At 40.0% G+C, this 22,436-nt stretch overlaps 1 protein-coding gene and 1 non-coding gene across 2 annotated transcripts in view; one reads left to right on the forward strand and one right to left on the reverse strand.

The window, feature by feature from the left end:
* Window positions 1-255: 255 nt before the first annotated feature.
* LOC140937825 (uncharacterized) overlaps window positions 256-22,436 on the forward strand; it is a 33,564-nt gene continuing 11,383 nt past the window's right edge. Inside the window, exon 1 of the mRNA XM_073387401.1 lies at window positions 256-610. Coding sequence (XP_073243502.1) covers window positions 283-610 — 328 coding nt within the window. The 5' untranslated portion in view covers window positions 256-282. The remainder of the gene's footprint in view (window positions 611-22,436) is intronic.
* Trnad-guc (transfer RNA aspartic acid (anticodon GUC)) lies at window positions 1,164-1,236 on the reverse strand. The gene has a single exon. It is a non-coding gene; the product is annotated as a tRNA-Asp (tRNA).

Below are 22,436 nucleotides of genomic sequence, written 5' to 3' on the forward strand. Positions count from 1 at the left end.
TATGTTCACACTATATACCGTACAGCTTTTCGTGCCGCCTCGAAATCTGTTCTGAACGCTTATCCGATATGTGACTCTCCACTTCAGAGATCGGCGCGGCGCAGCTTCGCTCCGTCACAGAAATCACGCAGCCAAAACTGTTCTTTTGTGTGAACAGAAGGCCTACCCAGTAGGGAACTTAGCTTTCGTCTTTACAGATTGCAAATTTAATAAGTTTATGTAATCAAATTCCATGCCTTCCGCGTTTCGTTTCAGGTTATTTGATGTAAAGCTCCTCGCACCATGAAGCCTTGCATGTTTCAGAAACTACTGGCTCTTATTTCACTGCACCGCATTGTATCCTGGGAACCTCTTGGAGAAGCCGCTGGTCAATGTAATTCCGGAGGTTCAGATTATGGTAAAGCGCTCACAGGTCACACATTTAAGAAATTCAAGGTAAACCGCCCTTCTGATTGCGTCATAAGATGTGAGAATGAACCAGGATGTCAGAGCTACAACTACAAGCTGGAGAAAAAAATCTGTGAACTAAATAGCAGATCCAAGGAGACGAGACCTATGAACTACATAACTGACTTGACTCGAATTTATATGACTGTTAAATTCATTGAAGGTATGTTTTCACGCACGCCTACTTCAATTCGCTTAGTTTATGAAAACTAAACAGATCAGAAAGAAATAGAGGATATTACATGGCCGCTTGGAGATACGAAACTTCTCTTCAAGTGTTGAAAAATATCTTTTTCGACACGAGAAGAGAAATTTCGTATCTCCAAGCAGCCATGTAATGTTATATTAGTAGTAATAGACGGCACTGGGGCGCTCAAAGGATGCCGCCGCCGCTATTGTTTAAAGGCTATTGTTCTCAGTTGTCAATCAAATTAAAAATTCAAGATGGCGCTCGGAGAGGACTCGGAACTTAGTTACTAATGAATAGGTAAAAGTGAATTGATATATGTGGATAAAGGGAATGGCTTAGACATGTGGTACAGAATTTTTGTCCTCTGCGCAGTACGCATGCGCGGTGTACTACGCATGCGCAGTACCGAATCTTGTGTAAAAACGTTCTAAAACGTTTTTAAACTAGTCTTAAATGTTTATTAGGGTTATAAGTAAAGAAAAAAAGTCTTTCCCAACCTTGTTAGCATCGCAAGATTAAGAAAGAACGAGCTGACCGGGAATCGAACCCGGGTCACCTACGTGACAAGCAGGGATACTAAACCACTGTACTATCAGCCCCTTTCCGAGTTAATCACAACAAAGTAGTCAGGTGAACAATGTTTATTTTATTATTATTTTTTTCTTGTAATTAAAGTTTAACAATAGTGTGATTTTATTTCTATGAGAAAGAAGAAAAATGGTGTAAAGTGAGAGATCACAATCATGTCACAGGGAAGTACCGCGGAGCGGCCCATAGTTCATGTAACCTAAACAAGCGGCGTACAACACACATTCCTGTATTCTTCCATAATTTGCGTGGATATGATTCCCACCTCATTATGCATAGCATTACAGTCTTTAGTTCTGCTGGACAAAAGTCTGCAAAAGCAAGGGATTAAAAAACACTCAAGCAGTCAGAGAAATCTTAAACTGTAACTCCATGATGCAGCACATTCAGAAAGAACTCTCAGATCCATTGGAACAAAGACGTTTGATGGCGATCGCAATTAAAAATCATTTTACCTTATGAAGAAAACCTTATAAAATAGTTAAAAATTTAAATGGGTTACAAAGTTCCTTGACATCCTTGTCTTCTTGTTTTGGTAAATGTAAACTACGTTTAAAAGTCTCTTGCAATTCTAAAAGAGCCTCAGGGTAATCGTAGATGTTTCTTATTCCAATGATGGCAGTTTTCTTCACGAGTGTAGGTATAGCGTACTGTTCTTCTGACATCTGATCACAGACGTAAAACATATCTTGCTTAGGATTATACCACAACCACACGTTCCGCTCCACATCATACACATACAAGACTTTGTTGAGGACTTTACACATTTCCACGGCCCAACCTGTTCCGCCCATGCAAACATTTCTTTCTGGTTCAAAACAGGTAAACGCCAGCACCATGTCAGCTTGTTTTACCACATGATAATTTCGATGTATATACTGTAAACTGATCGGGTTGGTTAACTGTTTGTTGAGACGAAAAGCCACTTTAGTTGTGATAGGAATCGCTTCAGCTAAATGTTGATGAGTTAAGGGTTGTATGGAGGCTTTTCTCGGATGGCAAGGAGGTATGAGGACATGTACTGGTAAACCATAGTGTCTTGCTAACTTTTCTGCTTCTAAATCCACACCATTTGCGCCACCAGAGATTACAGTAAAAGCCATCGTATTATGTGTTGATGAGTAGAACCCAACTTTAGTTTTATAGAAGACCATTGACGTCATTGCCCAGACATGTTCAATTCCCATAGGACTTGATCTTTTCTGGTGCATGCATCTCGTAGTAAGAAATAGCTTTTTGAAAAATTTGGTCCATCACATCTTTGTTCAAGTCAAATAAATAACGGTTTAAAGTGTCAAAAGTAAGATTGTGATAGCTGATGCCCTGTATAATAACTTCATGTATAAACTTTTTGTATCCTTGTAGTAGCGAAGGGTCCATTTGCTGTAAAATTTCCTCGAATCTGTTGGACTGCTCAGTATTGATCTTGTGAGGTAGTTGGTCCATCAGGAAGGAAGCACTGTTGCTTGTTAGCCAATAACTTAAAAAATGCCGTGGTTTCTCTGTTCACTTGATGAAATACCTCTCGGTTCAAAGCAAACAAGTCGTAATTCAATTGATCAAAGGTCATGCTTGTGTTGGCCAATGTCTCAATCATCAAGGCTCGTATAGATTCTTGGTAGGAGGCAAATTGACGAGGCTGTACTTTTCTTTTTACAGCTGTTCCAATTTAGTAGACGGTGTCGTAGCCCCCATGTCTTTCGGTTAGATCTTGTACCAGCTGTTCTTGTTTTTGAACCAAAGTTTTCAGTCTAGCCGCTTCTTCTTGGAGTCTCTCAAACTTTTCCTTGAGCTGTTTAATCTGTTGCAACAACTGAGCGCAATAAGCTAGTGATTTACTAGCGATGTTGATCCACTCGAGCTCACACATAATGAATGAACTGTGTTGCCCATGCATGCTTATATGAGCTGGTCACGGTCGAATGATTCATCCAACTTAATGTATTTGCGTTGAGACTCTGTCAGCTTTTCCTTGAAAAACAGTGTGACAATGACTGGACTATCCTGATTGAAGTCGGAAATAGTGTTATTCCATTCTGTCACAGTCACTTCTAAAATGTCCACCAAATAACTCCGCATGGAATAAAATTGAATGGGGTTACATTCAATCAGCGTTTTTTCGTTATTATAAGCGACAGACTTCATGATGGTTCTGTTTCCATCAATGCTTTTGGTTAAATTGCAAGACAAAAACAGAGGGCGTAAATTGTCTGTTCCATGAGATTTAGGAAGTGTGGAAGCTTTCACAAGACGAGATTGATGCATTGATTGCTCAACGGAAGAAAAAATTAAAAGATTTGGATTACATCAATATGGGAGTACCCATGGTTGAAATCCAATTAGCAGATTTGCAGGAAAAAGTCATTGATGAGTTGTTAGATGAAGGAGTGTCATTAGAAGGCATTACTCTAGACATGGTCAACGAACGTTTACCAAAAGAAAAACTGACAAAGAAGATTTATGCGGATGATTTGATCTTTGCCGATATTGAATGTTTAATTGATAGCAACAAAACATTCATCCCGATTCTGATCTGTTTTACAAAAGGACGTAGCAAAACGATCTATCACCACTGGGGTACGAATTGTGTGAGTCTATTTCTCGACACAGTTCAAACATGGGCTGAAGAAGAAAAGCAGGAAAACGGAGGAAAAGGAAAATTACCAGAGTACACAATATTCTTTCATAATTTGAAAGGCTTTGATGGCGTGCTGACGACAAATACCCTGTACAACCAGAATTTAAAAGTCACTGATCAAATGGGGACAGGTACGAAGATGTTACACTTCAAGCATCACAATCTGATTTTCAAAGATTCATTGAACTTTTTGAATATGCCCCTTGCGGCATTTCCAAAAACTTTTGGTTTGACAGAACTGAAGAAAGGATTTTTCCCGCATAAATTTTCCATGTTGGAGCATTTACACTACGAGGGCAAGATCCCAGACCTTAAGTTCTTTGAGCCCCAGCACATGTCTAAAGATAAGAAAGAAGAATGCGAAACTTGGCATGCAGAGCAAGTACTCAAGGGGGAGACTTGGAACTTTCAAAACGAAATGCTGGACTATTGCAAAAGCGACGTCCAATTGTTACGAGAAGGTTGTCTGAAATTTGCTCAAGACACCAAGAACGAGGCAGGATTTAATCCACTGACTCAATGTATTACGATTGCCTCCACGTGTCATTATTTCTGGCGGAATCACCAGATGCAGCCGAAAACCATTGCTGTAGAACCAGTGCAAGGATGGGGTGGCCTTAAAGTGAACCAAAGCAAAATCGCTTTACAATGGTTGTATTTGGAAGATCTCAAATTAGGAGGCAATAGAATCAAACATTCCCGCAATGGAGGAGAACAAGTACTTCAAATCAAGGGTAGCAGAGTCACTGTGGATGGTTATGATCACATAACTAAAACAGTGTACGAGTTCCAAGGATGCGAGTACCATGGATGCCGTAAATGTAAACTGAATGGCAGGCATGTGAAAACCTTTCACCATCCAGATAGAACGGTACAAGAAATTTATCAAGTCACCCAACGAAAAACAGAGCTGTTAAAAGAAGCGGGTTATACAGTGAAGGAACAATGGGAGTGTGATTTTAACAAAAAACTGAAACAATGTCCAAACTTGCAAGAGCAAATCGATAAAATGTCATGGGTTTCTCCTTTGAACCCAAGAGAGGCATTCTTTGGAGGCCGAACAGGCATGGCCAAATGTTATTACTAGGCAGGCAAAGAAGAAGAAATTTTATATGAGGATTTTACGAGCCTTTACCCCACCATCAACAAGTATGGAACGTATCCCATTGGGCACCCTCACATCATTGTCAACCCTGTGAACCAAAACATCCAAGATTACTTTGGAATTGCTAAAGTCAATGTCTTGGCACCAGAAAAATTGCTGCATCCAGTGTTACCGGTGAAGCAGAATGAAAAATTGCTGTTTCCTTTATGTGTCAAATGTGCAGAGGATCAAGCAGAACAACCCTGGTTTGAACGGACCAATCTCTGTCCACACAGTGATAAAGAACGAATGATGACAGGTACATGGTGTACTCCGGAGCTGCTAAAAGCAGTCGAGAAAGGCTACAAAATCCTAAAAATCCATGAAGTATGGCACTTTCCTGAAGACCAGAGAAAAGAGGGGTTATTTGCACCGTATGTGAATACATGGCTCAAGCACAAAACAGAAGCCAGTGGATGGCCGTCAGGGGGTAGAAACAGAAGAACAGAAAGCCACCTATATCCAGGATTACAAAGAACACGAGGGGATTGATCTAGACCCTGAAAAAATAGAAAAGAATCCAGGTCGTAAACAAGTCGCCAAATTAATGATGAACAGCTTTTGGGGCAAATTTGGCGAGAACGAGCATCGCATACAAACACAATCAATTCAGGATCCGGACACATGGCAGAAAATTGTTCAAGATCCTACCATTATAGTTAAAGATGTGCGTATTTTTAACGAGGATGTCATGGAAGTCAGCACCCTGAAATTTGAGGATGCTTGTCAAAGCAGTGGAAAGATCAATATATTCGTCGCGGCCTTCACAACATCTCTGGCTCGTTTAAAGCTATATTCCGAATTGGAAAAGTTAAACGAGCAAGTGTTATACTATGACACAGATTCAGTGATTTACAGTTACAAGCCTGGAGAAGTGAAAATCCCTACAGGAGTGTTTCTTGGTCAAATGACGGACGAATTAGAAGGAGACACCATAGAAGTGTTTGGATCGGCAGGACCTAAATCGTACTGCTATCAGACAGCGAAGGGTAAAACGGAGTGCAAGAACAAGGGGACCAAGAGTTCCTTTGAAATTAACCAAGTGTTGAATTGTAACTCCATGATGCAGCACATTCAGAAAGAACTGTCACATCGTTTGGAGCAAAAAAGACTCATGGAAATAGAAATAAAGAATCATTTTGTTACAGATAACACCAACAAGACGGTTAGTTTAACAGATTTAGTGAAAGTGTTTGGTATCAATCGGGACAAGCGCGTGATTGAAAAAGGAAAAGGACTGACATACCCCTATGGCTATGTGAGGTTGTAATTTTTGCATGTGCTAAGTTTTTATTTTGTTGTAAAATAGAGCACAGTTGGCTTGGTAGCGCGAGCTCTAGTTTATAGTGTTGTAAAATAGAGGTAAGGTCTAACCCTAAATCCTAACCTTAACCCTAACCCTAACCCCTAACCCTAACCCTAACCCTAACCCTAACCCTAAATCCTAACCCTAACCCTAAATCCTAACCCTAACCCCAACCCTAACCCTAATTCCTAACCCTAACCCTAACCCTAATCCCCAAGGACTGGGGTTTAACCCTATCCTTATTAGCATTTTAACCCTAACCCTAATCCCCCAAGGACTAGGGTTTAACCCTATCCTTATTAGCATTTTAACCCTAACCCTAATCCCAAAGGACTAGGGTTTATTAGCATTTTAACCCTAACTAGGAGAAGGACTGGTACGAGTGTAAATAAAAATGGGATGACTCAGCATTTTTCAGAAATAAAACAAGTGTCAGTGTTAAAATAACTGTCAAAATGCAGTCGGTATCCATGCAAGATTTGGAACAAATAGCCTATTGGCAAGAAAAACGTTTTAAAAGTAAATACGGGTATAATCTGTACAACCCAGTGCTTTCAGTGGAGTTAACAGAATTCGCAGACAGAGTGGTGAGAAATAACGTAGCAGTGCAAGAAGAATTTCAGTTGGAACTCACAGTGCACCAACACAGAATACCAGAAAAGAATGAAAATTTGTTGATGTCTATGAGTGATGGTTTATTACGAGCAGTACAACATTGGGTGACAAGTCGAAGATTTTCCATGAAAACAAGATGCTATTTGACGCTACAAGCCGTGGAACCGATAGCGCTTCCGCTTACAAAATGTTTAGGAGTGTTGACAAATATTCCAGTGTTTGCTTTCTTTCCGTGGACAGTGCCATTATCACACACAATGTTAGCCATGTTTGATTGGTTGAGCTATAATTGGTTATTGGCTAAACTGCTTTCACCCACTAATAACATGAAATTGATTATCACAGTGATTCATGAGGAACAAGTCTAATCATGGTAAGTCTCAAGAGACATTTACGCCCAGACTTGCCCATTGACGTCATTGCCCTAGAGACTTTTGATGGAGTATAACTAGGAGTGGACATTTTGGTAAAACACGATAGATTTGCAACATGCCAAAAGTAACGTATCCAAGACCCTGTCCTACCTGCGGAAAGGAATTTAGCAAAGGCTATTTCTTTATTCATAAGAAGCAATGTGGTACAGCTGAGAATCGTTATCATTGTCCATACTGCCCTCTTTCGTTTTCACAATCAAATAACAAACAGCGTCACATACGGCAGCAACATTCGAAGACTCCGCAACGTTTTACTTGCCCGAATTGTGATAAAGCATTCACAAGTAAACAAAAAATGAAACTTCATTGGGAATCTATGTGTTCTGAGGTAAAATCCTGTTACAAATGTGTGTTCTGCAACGCATCATTTACAAGACGAGACAGTTGGCAAAGACATTTGAGGCGCGTTCATAGACGTATTTGCGGGGAGCAAGACATCAATCTGTTTCTGCATTTACAACATTTAAGTGAAGAAGAAGATTTCCAAAACGAATGGATGTTTGTAGAATCACGGCCCATTGAAGCAAACGAACACAAGATTTGTCCCTGTGGTCAAACGGGCATACAAGCTTACTTCTTTGTGGAAAACAAGATCAATGGAAGTCGCACCTTTGTGGGTTCTAAATGTATTGAGAACATTGTTCCAAGAGCGAGTGAAGAGATTGCTTATTTCGAGTATATATTAAAGAAAGACATACATGGGACATATCAAGGAGAAAACGACGAAGGTTTACAGTCATGCCAAACACAGTGCTGGTTAGAGGTTCAGGGGTAGTGAAACAATTAAATCCGCAAATCACCAAAACCTTAGAGAATAAACACGAAGTATTGATGAAATATCCTAAACAAGAGACTCTGATTCAAGGACAAGCGTATGACCTACGACTGAAAGCTAAATATGTAAGAGGACAGTTAACGTTTACTGGTTTGTAAAAACCGGATGCTTTTATACGTGTCACTAGTTTTAGGAGGTCAATAAAAATCACACAAAGTTTACAGTTGAATCAGGTGTATTTTATTTTACTGGGTGCTGTTTAATTGTTGATAGAGTTGGGCATATTTGGACTGCAACTCAGTGAGTTCCTGCATAAGCTGTGCTACAGATATTTTCTGGGGTTTTTTAGAGGTCTTGAGTAACTGAGAGCGTTCACATTCCCGTTCTTTTTTCATGGCCTGATAACTGGTTTGATCTTGTACAAGTTTCTTCTCCTCGTCCAACAACATTTGATCTAAAATGACACAATGTACTTGCTCACAGGCTGCATTGACAACTGCTTGTGATTCGGGCGAATCCATCTTAGGGTAGGGTCGTAATGATTTGAACCGTTTAGGAAATGTGCCCTTCTTGAGATGATGTCTAAACCCTCTGATGGCTTTTTCACGATACTTGATGCGGGCCTGGATGGCTTGCAATTTTTGACGATAACCTTTTAGTGTAGATTTCTTACTTTTTACTGCAGGTTCCATATTTTTCTCAGCGGGTTCCGACTGATCCCCTATGGGAGTGTTTTCTTGGACAGGATCAGAAATAGGGGGAGGATTATTTTCTTGGATAGGATCAGAGGCAAAGTCTTCGAGTGCAGACATGTTTCCCATACAAGAGGGGAGATAAAAATGAGACCTTTACGTGAAAGTGATGTCAATTTATAGTCTGAGGTGAGACCTGAAAACATAAAAGAATAGCTAGTGTGAAACTTTCATTCATTTAACACATGGTATCATGAAGATAGGACTGCATGAGGAATGGTCTCCAGTAGAGGAGCAGTGGGATCAAGAATTAGAAAACATGTGGATTACACATGAGCAAACAGAAAGAGAAATGTACCCCTGAAAACAATGAGAATCTACATTGCATGGAATTAGCATTGGATGATCCCTTGTTTCAAGTCAGTTATACCCCAATATTCGGATCGAATTTGTATGTGGTGGATATAACCCAAAAACCTCCGTCAAAAGAAGGAGTGAGAAATATAGACTTTGAAATCGTGTATCCTATATACCATGGATTGAATGAGATTATTGAGCTAACAAAACCTTCCAAGACATCCCAGATTAAAATCAGAGCCTCCTCCAGAGACCATTGGGAGGTCGTCTATACCTGTGAATTTCACGTAGATCAGTGGTCTTATAATAAAATGGATGAAATCATGGACGGGTTAGCGGATCAGCTTACTATGAAACAAAACTTGAATGGAGGTTTGCTCATACAGTTGTCTTTCAATGAGTAGATTGAAGTCAAAATTTGCAGTCAAAGTTTGCAGTCAAAGTCAACAACTAAAAATCTTATGTGTGAAAAAGTCTACAAAAATAAAATTCTTATGTGTGAAAAAGTCTACAAAAATAAAATTCTTACGTGTGAAAAAGTCTACAAAAATAAAATTCTTACGTGTGAAAAAGTCTGCAACTTACAAATGTGTCATCCAAAGGTCCCAAGGCCCCTACGAAAAATTCTTAAGGCCCAAGGCCCCTACAAGGCCCCTACAAGGCCCCTCAGACCACCAAGGCCCCGGGGCCTTAAAGGCCCCTAAAATTATCAAGGTCCCAGGGACCTTATAAGGTCCCTCACATTTTAATGGGTCTAAAAAACTATAAATAGAACGAATTCATTATGTTAGTCATCACAATCATTTGTGTTAAGACTTCGTAGTGTCAAGATGCCTTACTGCCACAGACGTGTGTGTCCTATTTGCGGAAAACAGGATTTACTAAAGCTAAGCGAACACTTACGTCAGGTTCATCATTTATCTAGCGATGAACGACAATTGTACTTGAAGAACGCTACATTTTCACAGTCGTTCTCACCAATTCTTAATGCTTCAGGATGTTTAGAGATACAACCTTACCCTGAGTTTAAGTTTCAACACCCGGCATCAATGATGGTCGTAGGACCTACTCAGAGTGGGAAATCCTATTTTGTGGAACAATTGCTTTCAAGCAAACGTATCAAATACCCAAGTAGGAAAACCACAAAGATTCAATGGTTTTACACCCAGTGGCAACCACTGTATGAACGCATACAATCGACACTCGGGAAAAGTATTGCGTTTACTCAAGGGTTACCAGTAGTAAACGACAATTTAGAAGACATCAATGATCAGGTTCATAACCTATGGGTGTTTGATGACTTGATGGAAGAAGCTGTGCAAAGTCCACTCATATCTCAGCTGTTTACTCGTGGCCGTCATCGTAATTTAAGTGTCATTTTACTGTTACAAAATATGTTTCCCAAGGGGAAATTTAATACCAACATTTCACGAAACGCCCTATACATGGTATTGTTTCGTAGTCCTAGTGATCGAAAACAAATGGACATCATGGCGGAGCGAACATTTGCGAAGGATAGACCGAAATTTATGTCTGCTTATATGAAAGAAACCGAAAAACCCTACGGGTATATTATTTTAGACAATCACCCTAAAACAGCCAGCGAGAAACAAGTGATTGCTAATGTCTTTGGTAACTGTTATACTTACCCGAACATCACAAAAAGTACGCACACAGTCCCAAAGATAACAGACGTACAACCAGCAGTCACACACAACGTTGAAAGTCCGAAGCAACTAGTCAAACGTAAACCTGAGAACGAAAAGCCACCCGCGAAGAGGAAACGAACAGAAGGAGAGCAAGCGAAAACAGTGAAACAGTCTGCGAAGAAACCAAAGAAAGTTAAAACATTGCCTAAGACGCAAAGTAAATCCAAACCAAAGTACCCTATAGCTAAGATGCGATGGGAGAGCTTTACTACAACGAAAACGAAAAATCACGAGTTTTAATGAACGAACTACGCGTACTCGCTAAACAAGAATATTTAGCTAGACAGCCACGCGTTGGATTCGGCTTTAATCCTTCGTATGCTTAGTTCACTTTACCCGTAAAAAATGTCAATAAAATATGTTTAAAACCTTTTATTTCTTGTGTCTTTTTACTAGCGTACTAAAAACCCATACATTTTACTATAGCGGACCGCTAAGGGAACACCTTTTTCAGTCTAAGCCATGTAGTCATGACCTAAGCATTCTATCATAGTTCAATAGGAGTCTTATATCCTGTAGAGCAAAGGTTCTCACTATTTGGATGGTTAAAGTGAAGTTATCAGGGACAAAGTGATCACACGAACACGTTCTTCCACGTAGCCGCCATCATGGATTTTGCGATCGACACTCCGATAAGTTAAGTCCGATAACTTAAGTCCGATAAGGCAAAAATGTAGAGTTTTACTGCAGATAAAGGGTTTATTCCTAGGTAAAAAGACATATGACATGGCTAAACACACACACACACACACACACACACACACACATACACACATACCCCACAAAGAACACGGACACGATCGTTCGATCGAAAGAAAACGTTTCAAAACGTTTTTGCAGTAAAGTCGCTACTACGCATGTGTCGTGCGTAGAAACCCTCCAAAATGTAGACTTGACCCCTTAAAACTCTTTAACTTAAGTTAAATACGCTTTATAGTCGCTTATGACTAGTTTAAAAACGTTTTAGAACGTTTTCACACAAGATTCGGTACTGCGCATGCGTGGTATACTACGCATGCGCAGTGCGCAGGGGACAGAAATTCTGTCCCACATGTGTAAGTCGAGACTTTCATACACATATATAACTTCACTTTTACATATTCGTAAGTAACTAAGTTCAAGTCCTCTTCGGCACTCTTCGAATGCCGAGAACTTTCCGATCTTTTGACCTCGTCATCCTTCCGATGACGTCATACTTAGAAATTGAATTGATTATCTCTCAGTAGTGATAGTGGGCCCTGGGGGGGTCAAGTAACTAGGCAACTGAAAGTTGCCTAGTTACTGGATGCCGCCTGTCAATCAAAGCGGCGGCATCCTTTGAGCGCCCCAGTGCCGTCTATTACTACTGAGAGATAATCAATTCAATTTCTAAGTATGACGTCATCGGAAGGATGACGAGGTCAAAAGATCGGAAAGTTCTCGGCATTCGAAGAGTGCCGAAGAGGACTTGAACTTAGTTACTCACGAATATGTAAAAGTGAAGTTATATATGTGTATGAAAGTCTCGACTTACACATGTGGGACAGAATTTCTGTCCCCTGCGCACTGCGCATGCGTAGTATACCACGCATGCGCAGTACCGAATCTTGTGTGAAAACGTTCTAAAACGTTTTTAAACTAGTCATAAGCGACTATAAAGCGTATTTAACTTAAGTTAAAGAGTTTTAAGGGGTCAAGTCTACATTTTGGAGGGTTTCTACGCACGACACATGCGTAGTAGCGACTTTACTGCAAAAACGTTTTGAAACGTTTTCTTTCGATCGAACGATCGTGTCCGTGTTCTTTGTGGGGTATGTGTGTATGTGTGTGTGTGTGTGTGTGTGTGTGTGTGTGTGTGTGTGTGTTTAGCCATGTCATATGTCTTTTTACCTAGGAATAAACCCTTTATCTGCAGTAAAACTCTACATTTTTGCCTTATCGGACTTAAGTTATCGGACTTAACTTATCGGAGTGTCGATCGCAAAATCCATGATGGCGGCTACGTGGAAGAACGTGTTCGTGTGATCACTTTGTCCCTGATAACTTCACTTTAACCATCCAAATAGTGAGAACCTTTGCTCTACAGGATATAAGACTCCTATTGAACTATGATAGAGTGCTTAGGTCATGACTACATGGCTTAGACTGAAAAAGGTGTTCCCTTAGCGGTCCGCTATAGTAAAATGTATGGGTTTTTAGTACGCTAGTAAAAAGACACAAGAAATAAAAGGTTTTAAACATATTTTATTGACATTTTTTACGGGTAAAGTGAACTAAGCATACGAAGGATTAAAGCCGAATCCAACGCGTGGCTGTCTAGCTAAATATTCTTGTTTAGCGAGTACGCGTAGTTCGTTCATTAAAACTCGTGATTTTTCGTTTTCGTTGTAGTAAAGCTCTCCCATCGCATCTTAGCTATAGGGTACTTTGGTTTGGATTTACTTTGCGTCTTAGGCAATGTTTTAACTTTCTTTGGTTTCTTCGCAGACTGTTTCACTGTTTTCGCTTGCTCTCCTTCTGTTCGTTTCCTCTTCGCGGGTGGCTTTTCGTTCTCAGGTTTACGTTTGACTAGTTGCTTCGGACTTTCAACGTTGTGTGTGACTGCTGGTTGTACGTCTGTTATCTTTGGGACTGTGTGCGTACTTTTTGTGATGTTCGGGTAAGTATAACAGTTACCAAAGACATTAGCAATCACTTGTTTCTCGCTGGCTGTTTTAGGGTGATTGTCTAAAATAATATACCCGTAGGGTTTTTCGGTTTCTTTCATATAAGCAGACATAAATTTCGGTCTATCCTTCGCAAATGTTCGCTCCGCCATGATGTCCATTTGTTTTCGATCACTAGGACTACGAAACAATACCATGTATAGGGCGTTTCGTGAAATGTTGGTATTAAATTTCCCCTTGGGAAACATATTTTGTAACAGTAAAATGACACTTAAATTACGATGACGGCCACGAGTAAACAGCTGAGATATGAGTGGACTTTGCACAGCTTCTTCCATCAAGTCATCAAACACCCATAGGTTATGAACCTGATCATTGATGTCTTCTAAATTGTCGTTTACTACTGGTAACCCTTGAGTAAACGCAATACTTTTCCCGAGTGTCGATTGTATGCGTTCATACAGTGGTTGCCACTGGGTGTAAAACCATTGAATCTTTGTGGTTTTCCTACTTGGGTATTTGATACGTTTGCTTGAAAGCAATTGTTCCACAAAATAGGATTTCCCACTCTGAGTAGGTCCTACGACCATCATTGATGCCGGGTGTTGAAACTTAAACTCAGGGTAAGGTTGTATCTCTAAACATCCTGAAGCATTAAGAATTGGTGAGAACGACTGTGAAAATGTAGCGTTCTTCAAGTACAATTGTCGTTCATCGCTAGATAAATGATGAACCTGACGTAAGTGTTCGCTTAGCTTTAGTAAATCCTGTTTTCCGCAAATAGGACACACACGTCTGTGGCAGTAAGGCATCTTGACACTACGAAGTCTTAACACAAATGATTGTGATGACTAACATAATGAATTCGTTCTATTTATAGTTTTTTAGACCCATTAAAATGTGAGGGACCTTATAAGGTCCCTGGGACCTTGATAATTTTAGGGGCCTTTAAGGCCCCGGGGCCTTGGTGGTCTGAGGGGCCTTGTAGGGGCCTTGTAGGGGCCTTGGGCCTTAAGAATTTTTCGTAGGGGCCTTGGGACCTTTGGATGACACATTTGTAAGTTGCAGACTTTTTCACACGTAAGAATTTTATTTTTGTAGACTTTTTCACACGTAAGAATTTTATTTTTGTAGACTTTTTCACACATAAGAATTTTATTTTTGTAGACTTTTTCACACATAAGATTTTTAGTTGTTGACTTTGACTGCAAACTTTGACTGCAAATTTTGACTTCAATCTACTCATTGAAAGACAACTGTATGAGCAAACCTCCATTCAAGTTTTGTTTCATAGTAAGCTGATCCGCTAACCCGTCCATGATTTCATCCATTTTATTATAAGACCACTGATCTACGTGAAATTCACAGGTATAGACGACCTCCCAATGGTCTCTGGAGGAGGCTCTGATTTTAATCTGGGATGTCTTGGAAGGTTTTGTTAGCTCAATAATCTCATTCAATCCATGGTATATAGGATACACGATTTCAAAGTCTATATTTCTCACTCCTTCTTTTGACGGAGGTTTTTGGGTTATATCCACCACATACAAATTCGATCCGAATATTGGGGTATAACTGACTTGAAACAAGGGATCATCCAATGCTAATTCCATGCAATGTAGATTCTCATTGTTTTCAGGGGTACATTTCTCTTTCTGTTTGCTCATGTGTAATCCACATGTTTTCTAATTCTTGATCCCACTGCTCCTCTACTGGAGACCATTCCTCATGCAGTCCTATCTTCATGATACCATGTGTTAAATGAATGAAAGTTTCACACTAGCTATTCTTTTATGTTTTCAGGTCTCACCTCAGACTATAAATTGACATCACTTTCACGTAAAGGTCTCATTTTTATCTCCCCTCTTGTATGGGAAACATGTCTGCACTCGAAGACTTTGCCTCTGATCCTATCCAAGAAAATAATCCTCCCCCTATTTCTGATCCTGTCCAAGAAAACACTCCCATAGGGGATCAGTCGGAACCCGCTGAGAAAAATATGGAACCTGCAGTAAAAAGTAAGAAATCTACACTAAAAGGTTATCGTCAAAAATTGCAAGCCATCCAGGCCCGCATCAAGTATCGTGAAAAAGCCATCAGAGGGTTTAGACATCATCTCAAGAAGGGCACATTTCCTAAACGGTTCAAATCATTACGACCCTACCCTAAGATGGATTCGCCCGAATCACAAGCAGTTGTCAATGCAGCCTGTGAGCAAGTACATTGTGTCATTTTAGATCAAATGTTGTTGGACGAGGAGAAGAAACTTGTACAAGATCAAACCAGTTATCAGGCCATGAAAAAAGAACGGGAATGTGAACGCTCTCAGTTACTCAAGACCTCTAAAAAACCCCAGAAAATATCTGTAGCACAGCTTATGCAGGAACTCACTGAGTTGCAGTCCAAATATGCCCAACTCTATCAACAATTAAACAGCACCCAGTAAAATAAAATACACCTGATTCAACTGTAAACTTTGTGTGATTTTTATTGACCTCCTAAAACTAGTGACACGTATAAAAGCATCCGGTTTTTACAAACCAGTAAACGTTAACTGTCCTCTTACATATTTAGCTTTCAGTCGTAGGTCATACGCTTGTCCTTGAATCAGAGTCTCTTGTTTAGGATATTTCATCAATACTTCGTGTTTATTCTCTAAGGTTTTGGTGATTTGCGGATTTAATTGTTTCACTACCCCTGAATCTCTAACCAGCACTGTGTTTGGCATGACTGTAAACCTTCGTCGTTTTCTCCTTGATATGTCCCATGTATGTCTTTCTTTAATATATACTCGAAATAAGCAATCTCTTCACTCGCTCTTGGAACAATGTTCTCAATACATTTAGAACCCACAAAGGTGCGACTTCCATTGATCTTGTTTTCCACAAAGAAGTAAGCTTGTATGCCCGTTTGACCACAGGGACAAATCTTGTGTTCGTTTGCTTCAATGGGCCGTGATTCTACAAACATCCATTCGTTTTGGAAATCTTCTTCTTCACTTAAATGTTGTAAATGCAGAAACAGATTGATGTCTTGCTCCCCGCAAATACGTCTATGAACGCGCCTCAATGTCTTTGCCAACTGTCTCGTCTTGTAAATGATGCGTTGCAGAACACACATTTGTAACAGGATTTTACCTCAGAACACATAGATTCCCAATGAAGTTTCATTTTTTGTTTACTTGTGAATGCTTTATCACAATTCGGGCAAGTAAAACGTTGCGGAGTCTTCGAATGTTGCTGCCGTATGTGACGCTGTTTGTTATTTGATTGTGAAAACGAAAGAGGGCAGTATGGACAATGATAACGATTCTCAGCTGTACCACATTGCTTCTTATGAATAAAGAAATAGCCTTTGCTAAATTCCTTTCCGCAGGTAGGACAGGGTCTTGGATACGTTACTTTTGGCATGTTGCAAATCTATCGTGTTTTACCAAAATGTCCACTCCTAGTTATACTCCATCAAAAGTCTCTAGGGCAATGACGTCAATGGGCAAGTCTGGGCGTAAATGTCTCTTGAGACTTACCATGATTAGACTTGTTCCTCATGAATCACTGTGATAATCAATTTCATGTTATTAGTGGGTGAAAGCAGTTTAGCCAATAACCAATTATAGCTCAACCAATCAAACATGGCTAACATTGTGTGTGATAATGGCACTGTCCACGGAAAGAAAGCAAACACTGGAATATTTGTCAACACTCCTAAACATTTTGTAAGCGGAAGCGCTATCGGTTCCACGGCTTGTAGCGTCAAATAGCATCTTGTTTTCATGGAAAATCTTCGACTTGTCACCCAATGTTGTACTGCTCGTAATAAACCATCACTCATAGACATCAACAAATTTTCATTCTTTTCTGGTATTCTGTGTTGGTGCACTGTGAGTTCCAACTGAAATTCTTCTTGCACTGCTACGTTATTTCTCACCACTCTGTCTGCGAATTCTGTTAACTCCACTGAAAGCACTGGGTTGTACAGATTATACCCGTATTTACTTTTAAAACGTTTTTCTTGCCAATAGGCTATTTGTTCCAAATCTTGCATGGATACCGACTGCATTTTGACAGTTATTTTAACACTGACACTTGTTTTATTTCTGAAAAATGCTGAGTCATCCCATTTTTATTTACACTCGTACCAGTCCTTCTCCTAGTTAGGGTTAAAATGCTAATAAACCCTAGTCCTTTGGGATTAGGGTTAGGGTTAAAATGCTAATAAGGATAGGGTTAAACCCTAGTCCTTGGGGGATTAGGGTTAGGGTTAAAATGCTAATAAGGATAGGGTTAAACCCCAGTCCTTGGGGATTAGGGTTAGGGTTAGGGTTAGGAATTAGGGTTAGGGTTGGGGTTAGGGTTAGGATTTAGGGTTAGGGTTAGGATTTAGGGTTAGGGTTAGGGTTAGGGTTAGGGTTAGAGTTAGGGGTTAGGGTTAGGGTTAAGGTTAGGATTTAGGGTTAGAATTTAGGACTAGGATTTAGAGCTAGGATTTAGGGTTAGGATTTAGGGTTAGGATTTAGGGTTGAGGTTAGGGTTAGGGTTAGGGTTAGGGGTAGGGGTAAGGTTAGGGTTAGGGTTAAGGTTTGGGGTTAGGATTAGGGTTAGGGGTAGGGTTAGGGTTAGGGTATTTTTTCTTTGGTTTTAGGTATGGGAAATTTGCCCTTGGTTTAAGGTTTGGGAAATTTTCCCTTGTTTTAAGGTTTGGGAATTTTCTTCCTTGTTAAAGTTTTTTGTTATTTTTTCTCTTTGGTTTAAGGATTGGGAAATTTTCACACCAGTAACCATACACACAAAAATTTGTAACAACAACACACTTTATTGGTTGGCGCCACCATGCAGACCTTACCTCTATTTTACAACACTATAAACTAGAGCTCGCGCTACCAAGCCAACTGTGCTCTATTTTACAACAAAATAAAAACTTAGCACATGCAAAAATTACAACCTCACATAGCCATAGGGGTATGTCAGTCCTGTTCCTTTTTCAATCACGCGCTTGTTCCAATTGATACCAAACACTTTCACTAAATCTGTTAAACTAACCGTCTTGTTGGTGTTATCTGTAACAAAATGATTCTTTATTTCTATTTCCATGAGTCTTCTTTGCTCCAAAGGATGTGACAGTTCTTTCTGAATGTGCTGCATCATGGAGTTACAATTCAACACTTGGTTAATTTCAAAGGAACTCTTGGTCCCCTTGTTCTTGCACTCCGTTTTACCCTTCGCTGTCTGATAGCAGTACGATTTAGGTCCTGCCGATCCAAACACTTCTATGGTGTCTCCTTCTAATTCGTCCGTCATTTGACCAAGAAACACTCCTGTAGGGATTTTCACTTCTCCAGGCTTGTAACTGTAAATCACTGAATCTGTGTCATAGTATAACACTTGCTCGTTTAACTTTTCCAATTCGGAATATAGCTTTAAACGAGCCAGAGATGTTGTGAAGGCCGCGACGAATATATTGATCTTTCCACTGCTTTGACAAGCATCCTCAAATTTCAGGGTGCTGACTTCCATGACATCCTCGTTAAAAATACGCACATCTTTAACTATAATGGTAGGATCTTGAACAATTTTCTGCCATGTGTCCGGATCCTGAATTGATTGTGTTTGTGTGCGATGCTCGTTCTCGCCAAATTTGCCCCAAAAGCTGTTCATCATTAATTTGGCGACTTGTTTACGACCTGGATTCTTTTCTATTTTTTCAGGGTCTAGATCAATCCCCTCGTGTTCTTTGTAATCCTGGATATAGGTGGCTTTCTGTTCTTCTGTTTCTACCCCCTGACGGCCATCCACTGGCTTCTGTTTTGTGCTTGAGCCATGTATTCACATACGGTGCAAATAACCCCTCTTTTCTCTGGTCTTCAGGAAAGTGCCATACTTCATGGATTTTTAGGATTTTGTAGCCTTTCTCGACTGCTTTTAGCAGCTCCGGAGTACACCATGTACCTGTCATCATTCGTTCTTTATCACTGTGTGGACAGAGATTGGTCCGTTCAAACCAGGGTTGTTCTGCTTGATCCTCTGCACATTTGACACATAAAGGAAACAGCAATTTTTCATTCTGCTTCACCGGTAACACTGGATGCAGCAATTTTTCTGGTGCCAAGACATTGACTTTAGCAATTCCAAAGTAATCTTGGATGTTTTGGTTCACAGGGTTGACAATGATGTGAGGGTGCCCAATGGGATACGTTCCATACTTGTTGATGGTGGGGTAAAGGCTCGTAAAATCCTCATATAAAATTTCTTCTTCTTTGCCTGCCTAGTAATAACATTTGGCCATGCCTGTTCGGCCTCCAAAGAATGCCTCTCTTGGGTTCAAAGGAGAAACCCATGACATTTTATCGATTTGCTCTTGCAAGTTTGGACATTGTTTCAGTTTTTTGTTAAAATCACACTCCCATTGTTCCTTCACTGTATAACCCGCTTCTTTTAACAGCTCTGTTTTTCGTTGGGTGACTTGATAAATTTCTTGTACCGTTCTATCTGGATGGTGAAAGGTTTTCACATGCCTGCCATTCAGTTTACATTTACGGCATCCATGGTACTCGCATCCTTGGAACTCGTACACTGTTTTAGTTATGTGATCATAACCATCCACAGTGACTCTGCTACCCTTGATTTGAAGTACTTGTTCTCCTCCATTGCGGGAATGTTTGATTCTATTGCCTCCTAATTTGAGATCTTCCAAATACAACCATTGTAAAGCGATTTTGCTTTGGTTCACTTTAAGGCCACCCCATCCTTGCACTGGTTCTACAGCAATGGTTTTCGGCTGCATCTGGTGATTCCGCCAGAAATAATGACACGTGGAGGCAATCGTAATACATTGAGTCAGTGGATTAAATCCTGCCTCGTTCTTGGTGTCTTGAGCAAATTTCAGACAACCTTCTCGTAACAATTGGACGTCGCTTTTGCAATAGTCCAGCATTTCGTTTTGAAAGTTCCAAGTCTCCCCCTTGAGTACTTGCTCTGCATGCCAAGTTTCGCATTCTTCTTTCTTATCTTTAGACATGTGCTGGGGCTCAAAGAACTTAAGGTCTGGGATCTTGCCCTCGTAGTGTAAATGCTCCAACATGGAAAATTTATGCGGGAAAAATCCTTTCTTCAGTTCTGTCAAACCAAAAGTTTTTGGAAATGCCGCAAGGGGCATATTCAAAAAGTTCAATGAATCTTTGAAAATCAGATTGTGATGCTTGAAGTGTAACATCTTCGTACCTGTCCCCATTTGATCAGTGACTTTTAAATTCTGGTTGTACAGGGTATTTGTCGTCAGCACGCCATCAAAGCCTTTCAAATTATGAAAGAATATTGTGTACTCTGGTAATTTTCCTTTTCCTCCGTTTTCCTGCTTTTCTTCTTCAGCCCATGTTTGAACTGTGTCGAGAAATAGACTCACACAATTCGTACCCCAGTGGTGATAGATCGTTTTGCTACGTCCTTTTGTAAAACAGATCAGAATCGGGATGAATGTTTTGTTGCTATCAATTAAACATTCAATATCGGCAAAGATCAAATCATCCGCATAAATCTTCTTTGTCAGTTTTTCTTTTGGTAAACGTTCGTTGACCATGTCTAGAGTAATGCCTTCTAATGACACTCCTTCATCTAACAACTCATCAATGACTTTTTCCTGCAAATCTGCTAATTGGATTTCAACCATGGGTACTCCCATATTGATGTAATCCAAATCTTTTAATTTTTTCTTCCGTTGAGCAATCAATGCATCAATCTCGTCTTGTGAAAGCTTCCACACTTCCTAAATCTCATGGAACAGACAATTTACGCCCTCTGTTTTTGTCTTGCAATTTAACCAAAAGCATTGATGGAAACAGAACCATCATGAAGTCTGTCGCTTATAATAACGAAAAAACGCTGATTGAATGTAACCCCATTCAATTTTATTCCATGCGGAGTTATTTGGTGGACATTTTAGAAGTGACTGTGACAGAATGGAATAACACTATTTCCGACTTCAATCAGGATAGTCCAGTCATTGTCACACTGTTTTTCAAGGAAAAGCTGACAGAGTCTCAACGCAAATACATTAAGTTGGATGAATCATTCGACCGTGACCAGCTCATATAAGCATGCATGGGCAACACAGTTCATTCATTATGTGTGAGCTCGAGTGGATCAACATCGCTAGTAAATCACTAGCTTATTGCGCTCAGTTGTTGCAACAGATTAAACAGCTCAAGGAAAAGTTTGAGAGACTCCAAGAAGAAGCGGCTAGACTGAAAACTTTGGTTCAAAAACAAGAACAGCTGGTACAAGATCTAACCGAAAGACATGGGGGCTACGACACCGTCTACTAAATTGGAACAGCTGTAAAAAGAAAAGTACAGCCTCGTCAATTTGCCTCCTACCAAGAATCTATACGAGCCTTGATGATTGAGACATTGGCCAACACAAGCATGACCTTTGATCAATTGAATTACGACTTGTTTGCTTTGAACCGAGAGGTATTTCATCAAGTGAACAGAGAAACCACGGCATTTTTTAAGTTATTGGCTAACAAGCAACAGTGCTTCCTTCCTGATGGACCAACTACCTCACAAGATCAATACTGAGCAGTCCAACAGATTCGAGGAAATTTTACAGCAAATGGACCCTTCGCTACTACAAGGATACAAAAAGTTTATACATGAAGTTATTATACAGGGCATCAGCTATCACAATCTTACTTTTGACACTTTAAACCGTTATTTATTTGACTTGAACAAAGATGTGATGGACCAAATTTTTCAAAAAGCTATTTCTTACTACGAGATGCATGCACCAGAAAAGATCAAGTCCTATGGGAATTGAACATGTCTGGGCAATGACGTCAATGGTCTTCTATAAAACTAAAGTTGGGTTCTACTCATCAACACATAATACGATGGCTTTTACTG

This window comes from Porites lutea, chromosome 5 (assembly GCF_958299795.1).
Source record: "Porites lutea chromosome 5, jaPorLute2.1, whole genome shotgun sequence".
NCBI classification, from domain to species: Eukaryota; Metazoa; Cnidaria; class Anthozoa; order Scleractinia; family Poritidae; genus Porites; species Porites lutea.